Source organism: Eumetopias jubatus, unplaced genomic scaffold, assembly GCF_037043125.1.
Source record: "Eumetopias jubatus isolate StellerSeaLion01/CBP00866 unplaced genomic scaffold, mEumJub1_p1.0 scaffold_2, whole genome shotgun sequence".
NCBI classification, from domain to species: Eukaryota; Metazoa; Chordata; class Mammalia; order Carnivora; family Otariidae; genus Eumetopias; species Eumetopias jubatus.
In genome coordinates, this window is record NW_028274808.1 from 76918192 (window position 1) to 76941515 (window position 23324).

The 23324-nt window shown below is 34.2% G+C and overlaps 1 protein-coding gene across 5 annotated transcripts in view; it reads left to right on the forward strand.

Annotated features, from left to right (window-relative positions):
• The window catches only part of LRBA (LPS responsive beige-like anchor protein), a 741906-nt gene that overhangs the window by 522361 nt on the left and 196221 nt on the right, over positions 1 to 23324 (forward strand). For all 5 annotated transcript variants that reach the window (XM_028125276.1, XM_028125281.1, XM_028125278.1 and 2 more), the window contains exon 41: positions 22330 to 22447. In XM_028125276.1, coding sequence (XP_027981077.1) covers positions 22330 to 22447 — 118 coding nt within the window. The remainder of the gene's footprint in view (positions 1 to 22329; positions 22448 to 23324) is intronic.

Below are 23324 nucleotides of genomic sequence, written 5' to 3' on the forward strand. Positions count from 1 at the left end.
GGTAGTTCTATGTTTAAGTTTTTGAGGAGCCTCCATATTGCTTTCCACAGTGGCTGTACCAGTTTGCATTCCCACCAACAATTCATGAGGGTTTCTTTTTCTCCACATGCCTGCCAATACCTTTTGTTTCTTGTGTTTTTTATTTTAGCCAGTCTGACAGATTAAGAGGTGATAGCTCATTGTAGTTTTGATGTGCATTTACCTGATGATGAGTGATGTTGAGTATCTTTTCATGTGTCTGTTGGCCATTTGCATGTCTTTGTTGGAGAAAGGTCTGTTCATGTCTTGTGCCCATTTTTTAATTGGATTATTTGTTTTGAGAGTATTGAGTTTTATAAGTTCTTTGTGTATTTTGGATACTAACCATTCGTTGGGTATGTCATTTGCCAATATCTTCACCTATTCCATAGGTTGCCTTTTTTGTTGATTGTTTCCTTTGCTGTGCAGAAGCTTTGTATTTTAATTTAGTCCTGATAGTTTAGTTTTGCTTTTGTTTCCCTTGCACTGGGGGAGACCCATCTAGAAAAACGTTGCTATAGCCAGTGTTAGAAACATTACTGCCTGTGTTCTCTTCTAGGATAGTTATGGTTTCAGGTATCATATTTAATTCTTTAGCTCATTTTGAATTAATTTTTGTGTATGGTGTAAGAAAGTGGTCTAGTTTCATTCTTTTGCATGTTGTTGTCCAGTTTTCCCAACACAACTTGTTGAAGAGACTGTCTTTTTCCAATTGGATCTTCTTTTCTACTTTGTCAAAGATGAATTGACCATATAATTGTGGGCTTATTCCTGGGTTTTCTATTCTGTTCCATTGATCTATGTGTCTATTTTTGTGCTGGTACCATACTGTTGATTACTGTAGCTGTGTAATATAACTTGAAGTCCGAAATTGTGATACCTCCAGCTTTGTTTTTCTTTTTCAAGGTTGCTTTGGCTATTCAGCGTATTTTGTAGTTCCATAAAAATTTTAGGATCATTTTTCCTAGCTCTGTGAAAAATGCTGTTGGTATTTTGTTAAGGATTTCATTAAACGGGTAAATTGCTTTGGGTAGTATAGACATTTTGATATTTGTTCTTCCAATCCATGAGCGTGGAATGTTTTTCTGTTTCTTAGTGTCCTCTTCAGTTTCTTTCATCAGTGTTTTATATTTTTCAGAGTATAGGTCTTTTACTTCTTTGGTTAAGTTTATTCCTAGGTATCTTATTATTTTTGGTGCAATTGTAAATGGGATTATTTTCTTAATTTCTCTTTCTGTTGCTTCATTATTGGTGTAAGATTACTTTCCAGAGAGTTTTAGATTTCATGTTTTCACCAGCAACTTTTCTCTGCATTCCTCTCAACAAAATGTGGTATAACTCTTTTAAATTTCTGCTAGTGTCCTGGGTATAAAATATCTCATTCTTCTTTTATTGAGTTTTTCATTAGTACTAATAAATTTGAATATTTAAAAAATGTTGGACATTGGAATCCATGCTATGAAATTGCTTTTTAAATTTTTTTATATATCCTGTTTATTTTCTTTTTGTTTTCTTGTGAATTTATAATTGTTCACTGTATATTATAGAAACCTTTGTATATCATAAAATAGTCTTTCCAGATCTATCTTTTACTACTTGAATTTATTAATCATATCTTTTGCCATTAATTAGTTTTATATTTTATAAAGGCATAGGTATAAATATTTTTTATTGAAGTATAGTTGACGTATAATGTTATATTATTTTTCAGGGTTACAACATAGTGATTCAACAGTTCTTTACATTGCTCACCATGATAAGTGCAGTTACCATCTGTCACCATACAAAGTTATTACAATATTATTGACTATATTCCCTGTGCTGTACTTTTCATTCTCGTGAGGTGTTTATTTTATAACTGGAAGTTTGTACCTCTTAATCCTCTTCACTTATTCTATGCACCCCTACCCCCTTCCCCTAAATATGTCTTTTAAATCCTGATTTCCACAAAGCCACAATGAGATACCACCTCACACCAGTCAGAATGGCTTAAATCAACAACTCAGAAAACAACAGATGGTGACAATGTGGAAAAAGAGAACCCTCTTACACTGCTGGTGTGAATGAAAGCTGGTACAGGCACTCTGGAAAGCAGTATGGAGGTTCCTCAAAAAGTTAAAAATAGAGCTACCCTGTGACCCAGCAATTGCGCTACTAGGTATTTATCCAAAGGATACAAACATAGTGATTTGAAGGGCGCATGCAACCCAGTATTTATAGCAGCAATGTTCACAGTAGCCAAAATATGGAAAGAATCCAGATGTCCATTGACAGATGGAGAAAGAAGACGTGGTGTGTATATGTGTGTGTGTGTGTGTGTGTGTATAATTCATCAAGTCAGAATAATTATATATATGTAATATATATATACACACACAATGTATATTATACTGTGTATAATTCATCAAGTCAGACCAATTATATATATATATGTAATACACACACACACACACATACACAATGGAATATTATTCAGCCATCAAAAAGAATGAGATCTTGCCATTTGCATCAATGTGGATAGAACTAGAGGGTATTAAGCTAAGAAAAATAAGTCAGTCAGAGAAAGACAAACATCAGATGATTTCACTCATATGTGGAATTTAAGAAACAAAAGAGATGAGCATAGGGGAAGGGAAGGAAAAATAAAGATGAAATTAGAGAGGGAGACAAACCATAAGAGACTCTTAACCACAGGAAGCAAACTGAGGGTTGCTGGAGGGGAGGAGGGGGGATGGGCCTTAAGGAGGGCACTTGATGTAATGAGTTCTGGGTGTTATATGCAATGGATGAATCACTAAATTCTACCTGTGAAACTAATAATACACTATATGTTAAGTAGACTGATTTTAAATTAAAAAATAAAAAATAAATCCTGATTTCCAGTTATCTTGACTTCTAGATAATATACGCAAAGGAAGAACAACTGAGAGCTGCCTATGTGCAGCTCACCATCCAATCTAAGTGATTTACTCACCAGTTCATCATATCACATTAAGCTGTGCTGTCAGCTTTGTATGTCACAATTGACATTTAAAAAAAAGAAATGAAGTAGGAAATACCAGACTTACATGTTCTTAAAATATATTTATTCAAGTCTTTATTGCATCTGCATAGGGTTTAAGGTAGTGTACTCCCTTTTACTTGTCTGTTCTCATTCTTTTATTTGCTGTTTCCTGATATGTATTTTGTTATGTAAACTTTAAATTATATTAGTCTTCAAAAAAGCTCAGACAGACACTATCTGTCTTTTCCAAGGCTGTTTTTGTTGTCCAAAGATTCTTGAAAAGAGTGTCTGGAACAAAAGGGTAATTATTGCCTCACTCTCAAAACCTACAGAAAATCAGCAACCCAAAGCAAAGTTGGCATGATTGTATCTTATGAGTTGGTCTTTCCATCTCTATCTGAAAGAACACCTTTCTTTATTCCACTGTACTTCAGTATATTCTATCTTTAACAGGCCTTCAGAATGGCAAATACATTAAACTTATATATTGGTAAATTTACATTTTAATGATAAATCTTCCTATCAGAAGCATTCTTTTTGGTTTTATATTGTACTTTTTGTTCCTTTAATACTTTATATATTTTGTCTTACTCTTTCTCTTTGCCTTTCTTGTTAAAATTATTCATAAGTGTTTAAAGTTTTTCTTGCTATTATGAATGCACTGTTTTTTATAGTTTCTATACCTAAGTGCCAGTTACAAAAACAGAGAACAGATATTAATATTTCCATATTTATTTAATATATTTTTCTAATTTTAATTAGAGTGTTTTTGATATATTTACAGTTTTTATCTCTTCCTTTCAGTGTTTATACCAGCTTTTAGATTTTATTATATTTTAGTTTTTGCAAATTTTGCCACTTGACTCATAATAATTGTTATTGTAATAATAATTGCTAACAAATATTTATGTGCTAGGCACTGTTTTATTAGCTGTACATTTATTAATTATTTTTCAAAACAAGAACATGAAATGGATACTCTTGTTGAGTCTAGAGTTTACATGTTTGTCCCCAGCTCACATAGCTAATATTTGTTGTTGGGTTCTGGTAAAATCCTTTATTATATGTAATTTTTTCCATTTCTGTTTTGCTAGAATTCTTTCTTTAGGAATGCTTTCTGAATTTGATCAAATGCCTTTTCAGCATCTTTTGAATTATATAATGTTTCCCTTTTAATTTGTTGATCTTGTCAGTATAATGATTATATATAGATTTTTCTGATTGAACCACTCTTGGAATCCATGAAAGTACCATCCTTGTTAATATTATTTTTACAATATGTTGCTGGATTTTGTTTACTTCTGGATTCTTTTTTTTTAAGATTTTATTTATTTACGAGAGAGAGATAATTGCGAGCCGGGGGGAGGGGCAGGGGGAGAAGCAGACTCCCTGCTGAGCAGGGAGCCTGATGCAGGACTCGATCTCAGGACCCCAGGATCATGACCTGAGCCAAAGGCAGATGCTCAACCCACTGAGCCACCCAGGTGCCCAACTTCTGGATTATTTATAAGTTTTCTGTCTTTATGCAGTAATGAAACTGCTTTTCATTTTTCCTTTTTTTATAGTCTCTCTTTTGCTTTGTTTTCAGGATAAAAATTGTTCTGACTTGATGAATTATCAAGATTCCTATTTTTTCCCTGTTGTCTAGAAAATTTTTTCAAATTGTAATTTTTTTAAAATTTTTTATTGTTATGTTAATCACCATATATTACATAATTTGTTTTGGTGTACTGTTCCATGATTCATTGTTTGTTCATAACACCCAGTGCTCCATGCAGAACGTGCCCTCCTCAATACCCATCACCAGGCTAACCCATCCCCCCACCCTCCTCCCCTTCAGAAACCTCAGTTTGTTTTTCAGAGTCCATCATCTCTCCTGGTTCGTCTCCCCCTCTGACTTACTCCCCTTCATTCTTCCTCTCCTGCAATCTTCTTCTTTTTCTTTTTTCTTAACATATGTTGCGTTATTTGTTTCAGAAGTACAGATCTGTGATTCAACAGTCTTACACAATTCACAGCGCTCACCATAGCACATATCTTCCCCAATGTCCATCACCCAGCCACCCCATCCCTCCCACCCCCGACCACTCCAGCAACCCTCAGTTTGTTCCTGAGATTAAGAATTCCTCATATCAGTGAGGTCATATGATACATGTCTTTCTCTGATTGACTTATTTCACTCAGCATAACACCCTCCAGTTCCATCCACGTCGTTGCAAATGGCAAGATCTCATTCCTTTTGATGGCTGCATAATATTCCATTGTGTATATATACCACATCTTCTTTATCCATTCATCTGTCGATGGACAGCTTGGCTCTTTCCACAGTTTGGCTACTGTGGACATTGCTGCTATAAACATTGGGGTGCACATACCCCTTCGGGTCCCTACATTTGTATCTTTGGGGTAAATACCCAGTAGTGCAATTGCTGGATCGAATGGTAGCTCTAATTTCAATTGTTTGAGGAACCTCCATACTGTTTTCCAGAGGGGTTGCACCAGCTTGCATTCCCACCAACAGTGTAGGAGGGTTCCCCTTTCTCCACATCCCCGCCAACATCTGTCGTTCCCTGACTTGTTAATTTTAGCCATTCTGACGGGTGTGAGGTGGTATCTCATTGAGGTTTTGATTTGGATTTCCCTGATGCCAAGCGATGTTGAGCACTTTTTCATGTGCCTGTTGGCCATTTGGATGTCTTCTTTGGAAAAATGTCTGTTCATGTCTTCTGCCCATTTCTTGATTGGATTATTTGTTCTTTGGGTGTTGAGTTTGAAAAGTTCTTTATAGATTTTGGATACTAGCCCTTTATCTGATATGTCATTTGCAAATATTTTCTCCCATTCTGTCGGTTGTCTTTTGGTTTTGTGGACTGTTTCTTTTGCTGTGCAGAAGCTTTTTATCTTGATGAAATCCCAATAGTTCATTTTTGCCCTGGCTTCCCGTGCCTTTGGTGATGTTTCTAGGAAGAAGTTGCTGCGGCTGAGGTCGAAGAGGTTGCTACCTGTGTTCTCCTTTAGGATTTGGATGGACTCCTGTCTCACGTTTAGGTCTTTCAACCATTTGGAGTCTATTTTTGTGTGTGGTGTAAGGAAATGGTCCAGTTTCATTCTTCTGTATGTGGCTGTCCAATTTTCCCAACACCATTTGTTGAAGAGACTGTCTTTTTTCCATTGGACATTCTTTCCTGCTTTGTCAAAGATAAGTTGACCATAGAGTTGAGGGTCCATTTCTGGGCTCTCGATTCTGTTCCATTGATCTATGTGTCTGTTTTTGTGCCAGTACCATACTGTCTTGATGATGACAGCTTTGTAATAGAGCTGGAAGTCCGGAACTGTGATGCCGCCAGCATTGCTTTTCTTTTTCAATATTCCTCTGGCTATTCGGGGTCTCTTCTGGTTCCATACAAATTTTAGGATTATTTGTTCCATTTCTTTGAAAAAAGTGGATGGTATTTTGATGGGGATTGCATTGAATGTGTAGATTGCTCTAAGTAGCATTGACATCTTCACAATGTTGTTTCTTCCAATCCATGAGCATGGAATGTTTTTCCATTTCTTTGTGTCTTCTTCAATTTCTTTCATGAGTATTTTATAGTTTTCTGAGTACAGATCCTTTGCCTCTTTGGTTAAATTTATTCCTAGGTATCTTATGTTTTCAAATTGTAATTTAAGATTAGGTAAAGGTCAGCTGTGAACTTGTTCTGTGAGAAGTTACCTTGCTACAGTGGTAGCTTCCATACATACTATCAAGGATATCATCCCAGAGATCACAGAACAGAATGACTCACAGATTATATTGAGATTCTTGAATCACATGGTTTATTAAATCAACTTAAAACACAATGAGAAGAAAGGGAAGTGAGATGGGGTAAGTTAATGTACTTAGGATAGAATGCAAGCAGGTAGAGTACTCTAATCCTAGTTATACAGCATTTTCATGTTCTGTTTTTCTCTGCCTCATCAGCCTTCCCTGTTGATAGTACTATGAGTACCAGTATCAAGCCAGGGAATCCACAGATAAAAGACCAGTGAAACACGGTTGCTGTATTGGAGAGATGCAGCAGCAAGTATACCTGGCCACAGCTATAGCTAACCAATTATCCTGCTGAATAGTTATGGTTTTGTCTGAATTTCTTATGCTGATAAAACACACAGGGGCCAGAATCAGACCATATTGGGTATGACAGTTTGGCATATCGGAATTGGTCAATGGGTGGCAAATTTAAGCCTAACTTAGTTGTCATCCAGAATGTCAAGAACTGTGAGAGGTCTGAAATTTTACTCTACTTGCAAGCTGACAATTTTTTTCTACAGAAATTTCATGGATGCTAGTAGAAGACATGAGACTCCTGGGTCAGAGACAAAGAATTTTCTTATAACACAACAAACAGAATAAGCATCTAAAATGAATGAATTGCCCTAAATGTCTGTCCCCCGGTTTCATGAGGTGATGTGGATGGGTGCTATGGACTGAATTATTCTTTCCCTCTTCACCCCCCCCCCAGTCATATGTTGAAATCCTAACCCCAGTTGTGACTGTATCTGGAGATAGGGCTTTAAAGTTAGTACCCTAATCCAATTGAACTTCGTCTTTATAAGAAGAGGAGGAGAATGATTGACCCACTCCCCTCCTTTCTCTCTCTACCAAGTGAGGATAATATGAATGGCAACCATCTACAAGCCATGTAGAGCACTTTCACCAGTAACCAGCTACGCTAGCACCTTGACTTAGGACTCCCTAGCCTTCAGAACTGTGAGAAATATGTTTCTGTGGTTTAAGCCACCCAGTCTTTGATACTTTGTTGTGGTAGTCTAAGCAGACTAACACAAGAGGCCCAGGTAGATACTGTGTACCCAGTGAGTTTACATCCCAGTTGAGCATCCTCAATGTTTAGAAACCCAGAATGTTTATGATGGTCAGTAAAATTTGGTCCTTGCCCCAAGAGGGCATCATTATCTTTATTATACTGGACAGTAAACAAACCTGCCCTGTGTTCCAAAGTGAGACACTATCTGTCTTTTCCAAGGCTGTTTTGTTGTCCAAAGATTCTTGAAAAGAGTGTCTGGAACAAAAGGGTAATTATTTCCTCACTCTCAAAACCTACAGAAAATCAACCCAAAGCAAAGTTGGCATGATTGTATCTTATGAGTTGGTCTTTCCATCTCCATCTGAAAGAACACCTTTCTTTATTCCATCGTACTTCAGTATATTCTATCTTTAACAGGCCTTAACAGATTTCTAACTTTAAAATTACTGTCCTTATTTAGCACCTTTTGAATTCTCTCAGAAGCTACTATTTTACTCATTATCTCTACTTAACATAGCCTATGACTTTTGCCTCTATGTCATAAGTTACCATCTTACTATCAGTGGTTATTATTTCTTTTGGTTTTCATCTATCGCATTTGTTTTCTTGTCTTCTAGAGCAGAATTTAATATTCTTAGATAATGTATGAAATTCATATTACTTATATATTCAGAATATTTTTGGTTGAGATGTTAGGAGACATTTCTTTTAGGTGCTAATAATTCATCACAGGGCAGTGATACTTCATAGGATTTTTTTTTTCAATTCCTAGAGAAGCATCCACTTTTTTGATCTTATAGTAAGTTCCCTTTAAAGCAAAGCAAATAATAAATTCCCAATTTAAAAAATCCCAATTTTTTTAGTACTTATGAGAGGTCATTTTAACCACTCTCTCTGGGAATAAAAAATTGGCTAACCTTGGTCATGGCTCCACCAGTTGGAGACCTCACCAGGAGCTGAGACACAGGCTCGCTCCTTTAACAAGTCTAGAGTTTTCTCTCCTATTCAGTTTTGAATAATTGTAGAAACAAGGAGTGAGAGATGAGGAATTAGTTTTCATTTGAAATGTTAATCTCGTCATTTATTCATTGAGTATATGTTTACTGAGTTGTGTAATGTACCAGGTATTCCAGGTATGTCTTTGGGTAGACATACCTAAAGTCATACATATTACTGTGTGTCAGGAAGACATTTACAAATAAATGGAATTGGTGCTAGACCTGTGATAGCACAAAACAGAGAATGGTTGAATCTGCTTGGGAAGTCAGAGGTTTTATGAATCATTGTCTTGGCCTTTAAGAATGAGAGGAGAAGTTCACCTTGGAGGAAATACTATGTAGCGGGTTAGAGTACAATTTTAGAAGCCTGGTAGACTTGGCTTACCCAACAGCAGTTATGTGATTTTGGCTACATCGTTTAATATCTGTTAAGTATGTTTCCTCATATATAAAATGGTGAAAATGACATTTCATAGTGCCACTTTGATAATTGAAATGAAGTGCTTAACGTAATGCTGGCATATAATGGGCTCTAATTAAATTATATTTTGTAATAGCTGTTGCTATTACTGCCTGCTGTGGTTCTAATACAACCACCACCACCACTTCCTCTACCAAGCTCATTAAAGGAGGTTGCCTTCCAGTTTGGAAGACCAGCACATTGGAAGACACGTTAAGCAGAGCATGATTGAAGTGTGTATGTTGTGTGAGTGGTTTGAACATGAGATATTTCTGTGAAAATATCCATACATGATGAGGACTTATTCTAAAGGTGATTTCAGTACATACTACCAAGAGCAGAAGGATTGTAGGTGCCAGTAGGGAAATCAAAAGAATGAGTTGTAAGGTTTAGGTTGACTCAGGTTTCTTTACATGATATTTGTGGCTCCATATACCAAAATAGTCTCCAATGGACTAATGATAGCTCTAGAGGCAACAAAATGAGTCCAGATATGTTGAATTTGAGAATTTAGAAGACATCATGGTAGAGCTCTCTAGTAGGTGATTGGATATGTGGGTCCAAAACTGACATCTCCAAGTGGAGGTAATCTAATATCTCTAATGTCTCATCACTAGATTCTTGCACCCTTGTATGGTTTGGTATAAAAAGAAACAGTGGTTATAGATGAAATCACTCAGTATAAAATGAAAAGGCTGAGAATTCAGCCACCCTGCTAAAATCCAAAGGAAGTGAAGTTTGGAATGTAGGATCAAAGGAAACTGGTATAGACATTTTTGGGAAATATAAGTGACAAATGGGTGCATTCATGAAATTTGTGATAGTGCAAGACTGGAAAAGCTTCTCCTGGTAGTTGGAGAAGACATTTAATCCATTTATTTTCTAGAGTATTTCTTCTTTTGTTACTTCTAAGACCCATGAACTATTCAGAAGTACAATCTTTAGTTCTCAAATCTTGGGAATTTTTCAGATATGTTTTTGATTTCTAATTTAATTCCATTGTTGTCAGAGAATATACTTTATATGATATGAATCTACTAAATTTATTGCAACTTGGTTTTTTGACCCAAAATATTTTGTAAATTTATATTCTACTGCTGTTGAAAGGAGTGTTTTATAAATGTCAGGTAGGTCATAGTCAATCATCTTTTTCATGTCTTCTTTATCCTTATTGGTTTTTCATCTCCTTGTTTATCAATTATTGGGAGGAATGTTGAAATCTATTTATAACTTTGGGTTTATGTTTTTCTCATTTTAGTTCTTAGTTTTTGCTTCATGTATTTTAAAGCACTGTTATTCAGTTCCTAAACAATTGGGATGGTTATGGCCTCTCAATGAAATGATCTGTTATTATGAACTGACCCTTTCTATTCCTAGTAGTATTTTTTGCTATAAAATCTATTTTGTCTGATTTGATGTCCTTTCTAATACTTTTATCTGTGTCATTTCTCGGTCAGTTCTGGTTAATTATTTTCTCTCTTCATTATGGGTCATATTTTCCTCATTTTTTTTTTTTTTGTAGGTCTGGTAATTTTGAATTAAATACCAGCTGTGGTAAATTTTACCCTGTTGTGTTCTAGTCTATAAATATTTTAACGCATTGTTTTGTGATACAGTTAAGTTACTTAGAATTCATTTGATCCATGTGGATCTTTGCTTTTTAAGGTTTTTTAAGCCTCAGAGAACTCCTGTCAAGTTAGGTAGGGGGCGCCTGGGTGGCTCAGTGGGTTAAGCATACAAATCTTCATTTTGGCTCAGTTCTTGATCTCAAGTTCTGGAGATCAAGCTCTGTGCTCAGCTCGGAGTCAGCTCAAGATTCCCTCTCCCTCCCCACTTGCCCCCCCCCCCCCCACCGCTTGCGCACGTGCATGCTCTCTCTCAAATAAACAAATAAATAAAATCTTAAAACAAAAAAAGTTTGTTAGGTAGGATCAGAGCAACATTTAGTTTAGGGCTAATTATTCCCCACTGGTGAGGCAAAACCCTTCTGAGTACTTTACCCAGTGCTCCATGAATTATGAGACTTTTTTTTTTTTCTTTGGCATTTGAGCTCTGGGTATTGTTCCTTGTAATTTGGAGGGATAATTCTTTTACTGGCTTCAGGTTTTTTTGTTTTGGTTTTTTTAAAACACATAGGTTGATGAGAGTACTCAACTAAAGACAATAGGTCACACAGGAGCTCTGTTACTTTCCATCACTCTCCATTCTGCTGCTATGCCCTATGAACTTAGCAGCCTTGCTCTCACCGTTCTCTAGGCTGTTTTCTCTACTTCAGGAGACCTCAGTGTTCCAAGTAGGTTACTCCTCCTTTTCTGGAGCCTGCAAATTTCTCAAGGCAGTGAGCTGGGCAAATAGTTTGTGTCACCACTTTTTTTCTTATCTCTCAGGGATCATGGTCTTTCATTCTTGATGTTTACAGTCTTGAAAATAATTCTTTCCATACATCTGTTTTAAATATTGTTTGTGTATAATGGTAAATCCAGTGCCTGTTACTTTATCTTGATTGGAAGTTAAAGTACTCTGACCCTTGAATTTGATTTTTTTTTTAAATGCTATGTGGTATTTTTGCATCTCATTTTTCTACCCCTTTCTGCTTTCCACTGTTGTGGTCATGTGTCCTAGAATCTTGTATATAGCTTGCTAGGTTGGGCTGGCCCTCTATCCACTAGTTACTGTCTTTTATGTACCTGGCACTGTGGTAGGTGTTATGAATAGAATATATTCATAACATATATAAATAAATAAATATATATATGAAACAAAGTGGAAAAATATTTCCCTCTAATTAGGAAAAAAGTGTCCTGGGGGTTTAAGGCTGTTAGCATGAAGTTCTTTGTAACTTTTTCTTTTCCATTTTACATTTTATATCTGTTCTTTTACATTTTATCTCTGTTATTTTGTAATAGCAACAGCTATTACAAAATATATCTCTGAACAAAAGCAAATTTCTTAAAGATAAGCAAAGGTTTTCCCTTTAATTAGTTCAAATAGCTTACTCACCAGAGAAACTTTTAATGGCTAAATCGCATTGTACCTGCTACAAAGAGATAAGTAGTCTAGCTACAGGCTGATATTACTTATAACTTGAAGATTTAGTTCATAAATCTAGGGAGGGCTTTTGATACCAATTTGAGATTGAGTTTGAGTTCATAAAGTAAGAATTGGCATTGAGAAGAAGACTAGTTTGTGTTTTTTGATTGTTTTAAAAATACTTATTATACAATATTCCAGTATATTTAAAATTAGGCAGTTTTTTATAAGTGCTGATTGAATTTCACTTTTTATTTATTTATTTATTTTATTATATTATGTTAATCACCATACATTACATCATTAGTTTTTGATGTAGTGTTCCATGATTCATTGTTTGAGTATAACACACAGTGCTCCATGCAGAATGTGCCCTCTTTAATACCCATCACCAGGCTAACCCATTCCCCCCACCCCCCTCCCCTCTAGAACCCTTAGTTTGTTTCTCAGAGTCCATAGTCTTTCATGGTTCCTCTCCCGCTCTGATTTCCCCCGCTTCATTCTTCCCCTTCTGCTATTTTCTTCTTCTTTTTTTTTTTTAACATATAATGTATTATTTGTTTCAGAGGTACAGATTTGTGATTCAACAGTCTTACATAATTCACAGCACTCACCATAGCACATACCCTCCCCAATGTCTATCACCCAGCCACCCTATCCCTCCCACCCCCCACCACTCCAGCAACCCTCAGTTTGTTTCTTGAGATTAAGAATTCCTCATATGATACATGTCTTTCTCTGATTGACTTATTTCGCTCAGCATAATACCCTCCAGTTCCATTCACGTCGTTGCAAATGGCAAGATTTCATTCCTTTTGATGGCTGCATAATATTCCATTGTATGTATATACCACATCTTCTTTATCCACTCATCTGTTGATGGACTTCTTGGCTCTTTCTACAGTTTGGCTATTGTGGACATTGCTGCTATAAACATCAGGGTGCATATACCCCTTCAGATCCCTACATTTGTATCTTTGGGGTAAATACCTAGTCGTGCAATTGCTGTATCGTATGGTAGCTCTATTTTCAACTTTTTGAGGAACCTCCATACTGTTTTCCAGAGTGGCTGCATCAGCTTGCATTCCCACCGACAGTGTAGGAGGGTTCCTCTTTCTCCGCATCCCCACCAACATCTGTCATTTCCTGACTTGTTAATTTTAGCCATTCTGACGGGTGTGAGGTGATATCTCATTGAGGGTTTGATTTGGATTTCCCTGATGCCGAGCGATGTTGAGCACTTTTTCACGTGTCATTGGCCATTTGGATGTGTTCTTTGGAAAAATGTCTGTTCATGTCTTCTGCCCATTTCTTGATTGGATCATTTGTTCTATGGGTGTTGAGTTTGATAAGTTCTTTATAGATTTTGGATACTAGTGCTTTATCTGATAGGTCATTTGCAAATATTTTCTCCCATTCTGTTGGTTGTCTTTTGGTTTTGTGGACTGTTTCTTTTGCTGTGCAAAAGCTTTTTATCTTGATGAAGTCCCAGTAGTTTATTTTTGCCCTTGCTTCCCTTGCCTTTGACGATGTTTCTAGGAAGAAGTGGCAGAGGTTGAGGTCGAAGAGATTGCTGCCTGTGTTCTCCTTTAGGATTTTGATGAACTCCTGTCTCACATTTAGGTCTTTCAGTCATTTGGAGTCTATTTTTGTGTGTGGTGTAAGGAAACGGTCCAGTTTCATTCTTCTGCATGTGGCTGTCCGATTTTCCCAGCACCATTTGTTGAAGAGACTGTCTTTTTTCCATTGGACATTCTTTCCTGCTTTGTCAAAGATTAGTTGACCATAGAGTTGAGGGTCCATTTCTGGACTCTCTATTCTGAAATTTAACTTTTTATTAAGACATAGAAAGCTCCTGACTTTAGAGAGTCAGTGTGTGGAATAATAGGGAAAAATACTTTATAACTTGAATTCAGTGACAATAGCATATTATTTTCACAAGTTTTTGAGATGTTACTAGGAATTTTTCCAGTCAAAATGGAAAAATCATTAAGTATAATTTATATTATTGTTTTCCCCATATCATTGATGTAAGAAAATATTAAATATAAGCATTTTTGAGTAAAGAACAATTTGGATATTGTTAGCCTAAAAAATGCAAGTTATTTTGAAGATAGAAAGTTGGCCAGAGGGGTGTTAAGAATCATTTTAGGAAGAAAATAGCCGAATTAAGGAAATGTCTTTCTTGGCCTTTTTCTGATTTTGAGAGTATAGATTAATGCATAAATTTATGCTACTTACATTTAACTTACCTTATTAATAAAATGAAAAGGAATTGGTCGTGGGGCGCCTGGGTGGCTCAGTCAGTTAAGTGTTATGCCTTGGGCTCTGGTCATGATCTCAGAGTCCTTCCATCAAGCCCTGCATTGGGCTCTCTGCTCAGTGGGGAGTCTGCACTCGCTCACGCACATGCTCTCTCTCTCTCAAATGAATAAATAAAATCTTAAAAAAAAAAAGGTATTGGTGGTACTGATTGTCTTTTCAAGGCATCATTTGAATTAGGCAAAACTCTACTGGATAAAGGTAATAAACTTGCTGAGATTCCAGACTATCTTTTAAAGATGTAATACCTTTACCAGTCCAAAATATTGAAGCTTTTCTTTGTATATAGTGCAAAGTGATTTCTCTATCTCATAATAAAATCAGATGGAACACATTCACACCTTCTTCATGATAAAATTGACATTGTGGTTTTGTTTTTATTATGTTTGTATTAAAAAGGTAGGTATCTCCAAACCCAGATATCTCTATTGTTAATTCAGGTTGTTATCTTAAGTTTACTCTTTTTCTGAAAATGTAATACCTAGCTCTTTACCTCACATGCTGCTGTGAAAAGTAAGGTACATTCATGTTCCTTAATATTCTTTTGTGGTATATTTCAGATTCTTTCAAAAATTATCAGATGCAGATGTATTTAAATTAAAAAACTAAATTAAAAATTAGTTGATGATATATAAATACCTTCTTTGTTCTACTTCTGCATTACCACGTTTGCTTTTGACTCATTAAGATACATATTAAATGTTAAATAAGATATGGCTTTTATGATAAATCATTTAGAATGCAAATTATTTTTGAAGCTGAAGAATACTGAAAATAAAACCCAACTAAAGAGTCTGAATTATTTACAGGCCAGGGGCTTAAAGGTGCATCACTCCAACACAAATATTAAATTATGAAATGGGAATTTCAGTTTGCCATAAATCTGTCTGCCATAGCAGCTTAAAATAAAATAGTTTTACCCATCTAAAGCAACATCAATTTGCTAGTCAGTGCTTCATGTATCAAAGAGCATGCTGTGAAAATATCAATATCATTGGTTAATATAAATGAAATTAATTTTTAAAGCTGGGCTAAAGGTTGACATCTGAAAAATTGCATTACTTTGCAGAAGAGAAATTTCTGTCTTCTAGTGAAATTTCAGGTCATGAGGGCAAGTAATTTTCACAATCTTCAATGGGAGCCAGTGAAATATGAACTTCATTGTCACCTAGCCCCAAAGCGATAAGATAAAATGAGCTGATACATCATTTGCTGTGGTTTTATCATCTCCCTCAGTAATTGGAAGAGAAAACATAAGAGTGTATGTGTTTGTGTGCTCCCCTGTTACCCCTCCCAGCTGTCCCATCATCCACACCCAGGCTAAAACCATTTTAGCCCAATCAATACAGAGGTCACGTAGCATTTTATTTATATATTTTTAATTTTTCATACTGACTAAACTGCCAAGTAGAACATTAGAGTAATGAATATGTTTAATTAAATTTGTCACCCATGAAAATGCTAAGGAGAATACTGTACTACATCATAGTACCTAGTAAGCAGAAGGAGGAAATTTACCAAATAGAAGGAAAACAATAACTCATAATTAATTTAAAAGGTGATTTCCTTTCATATCCATAACTTTCATATTTTTGTTATCATTGTTCTGTTCTTTTCAAAGTTGGGAGACATTCTACTTATTCATGAATAGTAATTTAATAACAAAATTACTATCGTAAAGTTTCAACCAGCCAACTATATATCATTTTTAAATTCAAAAAGACTTCTAAGTTTTACTTTAAGAATATATCTTTGAAAACTTACAAGTTCCGTGGTAGGTGATGAAGTAAATCCAAAGGCAACTAGAATTCAATATTCTTAGAATAAATTCTGAGTTTATGAATAAACTCATAAATTCCATGCTTTGATATCAAATTTCAGAGAAAATTACATGCAGCAAAATCCAAAAACTATGTTAATAATAGAGTGGTACAAGTTTAAAATACTTGATTAAAATTACTTTCTACCAGTTTATTAACATTGCAGTTATTATAAATAAAACATATTTGTAAATATATCTAGTGATGAGTTGCTATTCGAATATTTTTCAGTGTGTTTTCATTTTAAATATTTTCAAATATTTACTGTTTTCTCATAGTAAGATACAATCTTTGTGACTAATTTATAATCATTTTTCATGAAAATGGGATATGAATATTTTCTCGACTTTCCTTCCAGTGGTGTCATTGCTTAATTGATAGAATGATTAGCTTATATTTTGTATATTAAGTTTGAAACATTTTTCTTGGTGTTAAATACATTCTCTATATTTTGGAAATAGTTTTGTTATGAAATTGTAAATATTCTTGGTAATATATATTACCCGATTTTACTTCTATTATCAAATTCTTCAGAAATCAATATGGAATTGTTTCAAAGAGTAAAACCTCTCCAAAAATTGACAGCTCTTTGGGACTAGTGTATGCAATGCCAGTCTTAAACATTAAGAAAGAATAATATTTTGAAAAGCCTTTTACTGATTTTTATATGCAAACACCTATTTATTTTTGAGGTAAAAGATTTTATCACTTTTTAATATTTTTCCCTTTAAAATTTTTAAAAAGTATTTTAAATTTAGTGAGGGTAGTTTGTATAGTTTTTGAAAACAAAACCTTTTTACTTAAATGAAGCAAATATGACTGTTTTTAGAGACTATAAAATTTTTTTTAAAGCTTGATATTCAGTAAAAGCATTTTGCCATTGGGCAATAAACACATTTCTATTTCTCTCAGAAGATGAGCAAACAAAAGTCTTATTTGAATAAATTCATTAGCTTTTCAAAATAAATGATTAAAAGGAAAGTGGAAAAAATGATTTGCTTTCAAGCCAATAAATGCAACAGGGTGAAGAAAATTTTATATGTATTCACAGTATATTATTTGAAAGATAGAAAAAAGCATTGTGTGTATTATTTGGGCAAAATAATATATCCCTGAAAGAAGACACAATTTTCAGATAAAAATTTTAAAGAAGATATGTTTGATATTTTTAATTTAAAGAAATGGTATATACACTTGATGAGTGTGTATGTGTGTATATTTAAAATTAAATACTGATTTCTTTCTTCCCTCTCTTACCTCAACATTTTAATAAACCATCTTTGTTAAACAAATTATAAAAAAAGAATGTTGAATTTACTTTTACCTATTAACAGTACTAACCATATTAAAACAAGGTGGTAAACATTCGAAGAGTGCTGTGGGCTTAAGCTTTCAAGCTATTCTAGACTTAGGGTCATAACTGCAGAGCAATGGTAATGATATGGTTTCCATAGCAACTGATTCATTGGAGGGCTAGACCTCTGTCTAGGGTGCTGTCAGTGTATGTAGAGTTTCAGTGAACAGAAAGTCCCAAAGAAGGGTCTGCTTCTACCTAATCCAGTTTTAATTGAACTCTAGAGACTTTGAAGTGAAGCCTCAGACCAGGAATATACTATTCCGATAAGAAATAAAACTCTTGCTTAGCTAGGCCTCAGCTGCATTTCAGTACTGACACCTTTTCCTAATGAATACCTTAAAGAAATGTTATTATATCAATTTCAGCTACTAATTCTGTTAGTTAAAAGATTTTTTGTTTCCATTTTAAACCCAGCTATCTTGACCGTAAGTATAGAATTTCATTTGTTACTTCTTGTTAAGTCAGGCTAGTTTTTCGTGTGTGATTTTAATTTTTGATACTTATGGCAATTTTAAATAATTTTGTCTGTCTCTCCTCCTGTTTCTTTTTCTCTGAGTTTTAACACACTAGACCTGATTATATTTAATTTTGAAAGCACACTGCTGTCATACATTCAGTATTATACCTGATTTAGATCAGGTTTGAAAACATACAAAACAATTCTGGATATTATTTATGGATGTATATGTACTAATAGTATAAAAACTGACATGGGAATGATAAAGCTAAAACAAGAGTAGTGATTGGCTCTGACGAAGGAGGAAAATGGGATCAGGAAAGGTTATATATGGGAATTTCAACACTATCTAAAATGCTTTATTAATTTTTTAAATATATGCAATAATATGGCAAAATGTTAGGATTTTATATGGTTGAGTAATGAGTATGGGACTTATGTAATTTTCTGCAGTTGTGACTGATTTGGTAATAAAAATATTTTAAAGAAATATACCACTTCAAGTAGACTTTTTAATAACTATACTGCTTAAAGGAATGGGATATAAATTGAATTTTTTATTAATTAGAAAACCTTCAGTACATTAAAAATTTTATAATGTTTTAGTATACTTATTTTTATTAAAAACTGAAGTATCTTTGAATATAATTAAATGTTTAGTTGCATGGCCATGATCTTAGAATGACTGAAGCCACCATTATGAGCAACAGGTCTTATTATATAGCTTTATAGATACAAAAAGTAGAATTTTCAGATTAGTGTGTGATAGTCTTAGCATATCATAGACCTTAGAGGAGCCTTTGTTCTAGTTTTCTTTGATTTCCCTCTTTCACCTATAACCCAAGTACAGGAAGACAAATGTAGTTGATTAAAATTCTGTTAAGTTGAATTGTAATTTAACAAATATTTAAGCCCCTTTTTACAAATGTGACAATGTGGTGTATATATTGTAACCTTTGTATTTTTGGATTAGAGAATTTGGAAGTAGGCTAGACTCTGCCACTAACTCCCAAGGTACTTTGTATTAACTATTTAATTTCTCTGGCTCTCATTTTCCTTACTAATAATTGGATAGTAGATTGGAGTATAAGTGTTACAGAACATATACTGGATTCTCTCCTACTTGATAAGTCCAGGGTGGCAAATTCAAATGCCATTGGGGAACTGGACAGATAATATTAAAGGAATGAATGAGTAGAGACTGTGCCAAAATGGTAAGTGTATGTCAATTGTTACCATGTGGCAGATAGATCTAGGTTTGACACTTAGTTTTTCCTGAGAAACCAGAAATCTTAATACTTAAAATATATGGTCCAAACAAAATGAATTTGGGCCATATATTAAAGGCCATATATTAATTTAGGTTGCCATTCACTGACTCATGTAGTCATTCACAAACATCTACTTTGTGTCAGACATTGTTCTAGAAAATGCAAATAGAGTATACTAGAAGTTTTTGTTCTTAGAACTTATATTCTAGCATTCTAGTGCTGAATAGAGACAAAGTCAAGCAAGCAGATACCATAATTTCAGGTAATGATAGTCTTGTGAAGGAAATCTGCTGAGTTTGGGGTGGTCATGGAGGAAGTGGGGTTTAGATCCAGTGACTTCTCTGAGGAGGTGATATTGGAGCAAAAATCTAATGTAAGAGTGAGCTAATCATGTGAGGATTTGGGAGAACATTGGAGTCAGACAAGAAAATAAGTATAAAGACCCCAAAGAAGAATGAATTGGGCTCTTCAGTGAGTTTCAGATGTAAAGCTTTATAAACAATTATAAAGAGCTTCAGTATTTATTATACATGTAGTGGGATGCTACTGGATGGTCATTAAATGCATAAGTGATGTGATCTGATTTATATTTTAAAATTCTATTAAAAAATTTGTTTTTCTTTGGCTCCTCTGGTCATAGTAGACTCTACAGGTAAGATGGGAGACAGACCAAGTAGCAGGCCACTGTAGGCTCTGGACACTTGGACCTACTGGTCTCGGTGAGAGAAAGAGGTACATGCAACCTCTGCTTTCAAAAAATCTTGAGTGTAAGACTTACAGTCTTGTCCTCTCTTTTCCCTTTCATTTCTCCTGATCTTATTTATGCAGGTATTGGCTGGATGAAGGTAGATTTCTATATCACCAGTTTTAAAACTGGAAATTTGTTTGGCCCTTAGAATTTTTGTTTTGTTTTTCAAAAAACACTGAGACTTGGAGTTATTCTTTTGTTTTTAGATCCTTTGTGCCAAAAATAGAATTTGTGGAAAAATCTCAATAAGGTTGCTTTTTTTCCCAAAGAAATTGCATTTTACATTGAGGAATATAGATAGATATTTTTGCATTTAAGATCTAGGAAATGGAAATGAATATAGAAAAGAAAGTTCTTGTAGGGTAAATTCTTCTTCCTATTTTTTCCTCTCCTTGCTTATCCCATCTTTGTCCCCGCCATGCAATATCATAATTACATGTCATTCTATTTGTATTTCTTAATGGTGGTTGCTTTTGAGAGATATATCTTAATTGTTTGCTTTCAGGGATTTTCATTAGGTTTTGGTAGTAAATACATCTAATTTTCTTTATTAAATTAATATTAGGTGAAGTACTGGTGTAAGAAATTCTACATCTGGTTTTCCTTTAACACCTTCATAATTAAGCTTTTGAAATGAACTTTTTAAAAAACAAAACTTGAATAACAAAGCAACAAAGTGGCTTAGGACTAAAGACAGGATTACTTTGAGTTGGCAAAGCATTCTAAGCTACTGCGTCTGTCACATGGGATGACAAGAATTGTAACAAGTTACTCTGACAACCACCTTCTCCATGGAGAGATTATGTTGAGTTCATTTGCAGGTTTGTGTTTAGCCTAGCTGACAAAATGATACTTAACCTCTCATACAATCAGTCTTTGTGCTTTCTGAATGAGTGACTGTTGCCTTAACAGTGACCTTAAAAGTGTGATTTTTTAAAGTTATAAACTTGAATATATATAATTTTTTTTATTAAAAAATAATTGACATACAACACTGTATAAGCTTAAGGAATATAGCATGATGGTTTTGTTTACATATATTGTGAAACAGTTACCACAATACATCCATTCATCTTCTCATATACAGTTTTTTCAAAAAAGAAGAAAAAAGGGGGAAAAATTTTTCCTTGCAAGGAGAAATCTTAGGATTTACTCTAAATATATATTTTTAAGTATATGAAAGATACTTCTGAAGTAGAATCTAAAAAAAGAAAACAAAAAACAAATGAATAAACAAGCAAAAAGCAGAGTCAGACCTATAAATAGAGAACAAACTGATGGTTGCTGGGGGAGTGGGGTGGGGTGTGCTGGGTAAAATGGGTGAAGGGGGAGTGGGAGATACAGGCTTCCAGTTATGGAATGAATAAGTCACAGGAATAAAAAGCACAGCATGAGGAATACAGTCAATAATACTGTAATAGCGATATAACAGGACAGATGGTAGCTACACTTATGGTGAACATAGCATAATACATAAACTCATCAAATCACTAAGTTATACACCTGAAACTAATGTAACATTGTGTTTCAACTATACTAAACAAAACAAAACAAGACAAAAAAAACAAACCAACCTGAAAACCTCATATAACATAAAAAAGTATTTCTGAATATATTAAAATTGTATTATATGAAACTGAATTGTATATGTGATCCATAAGCATGTAAGGCATTCTTTTGCGGTCTTTCTTCTTTTTATCTAAAATTTTACTTTCTGTAATATGATCCAAAAACCCAATCATTAAATAATGCAGTTTGTATTTCCTGAAAAGCAATATATTACATCCCTGCTTTTAAAAGCCCAAAATATATTTATAAAGAGATGTTTTATAATTTTGCTCTCCTTTTTCATTGAGCTTCCTTTCCATATGTTACAATCTATTTTCTTAGTCTCCCTCCAAATTATTTCAGTAACTGTGTTTTCAATTTTTAGAAATTATTTTTAATAGGGTCTTTTCTGTTTTATTCAGGGGGAAAAACAACAAGAAAAAATTAAACTGTTGTTACTTACTTGTGCTTATTTTTTTCCTCACTAGATCCTGGCATATACAGAAGGGCTGCATGGAAAATGGCTGTTTACAGAGATACGATCAATCTTTTCTCGTCGTTATCTCTTGCAAAATACAGCCTTGGAGATCTTTATGGCAAACAGAGGTAATATGTTTCAGAAGTATATTGTTATTAAGCTAACCTCCACCTCTTTCAGATTTCATTTTTGAACTTACCATATTGTTTCCATTTAGATAGTAATTTGTAGTCTACTCTCTGCCATACTGGCCTCATTTTTTTAACTACATACATCTTCATGGTTTTTTTCCCCACTTGGTCATTCTTAGAATTATTTGTAGTAGTTTTAGTTTTCTGGCCATATCACAGATTAGTGCACGGTTTTCTAAATATGGTGAATAACTAACCATTTAATCAGTTATGGAATTTTGATGTTCTCAATATTGCTCTGATACTTAAACTCCTTCTGGAAGGTGGATGCATTTGGAGAGGGGAGAGGGTAATCAAATGATTCATATATTTATTCAATCTTTTGTCTAATCTATTGCCATTTATAAAGGGACAATCAGAAAATGGTACTCAAGTGTCCTGGTTGCTTTGTATTACATCATTCTTGAAAGAACTAAAATTCAATTTGTGGGTTTAAAATGGAACTTGGTGAAATTTATTAAGACAAGAAGGAGAGACAAGGTGAATTTGAAGTACAAGCATTGGTGGGTATGAGTGGAGCCATAAAAGAAGAATATATAAAACCTAGTGACTTATTGTACATACTCCTTATATATAAGTAGATTGAAGTTTGATTTTCTCTTTCTGTAATCTACAAGTTGTCATTTAAAAAAATCTACATGAATATTCCATACACACATTATTTTCCCTTTATAGAATCATGTGTCTTTAGAGAATACAGATTTCTTTAGGTAGAGATGTTTTTTTCCTTTCCTATTTGATCTTCTCCCCTATACATACCTCTTTTCCTAATGTAAACATTATTCTTCCAGGCAAATAATCAAGTGAATGTCTC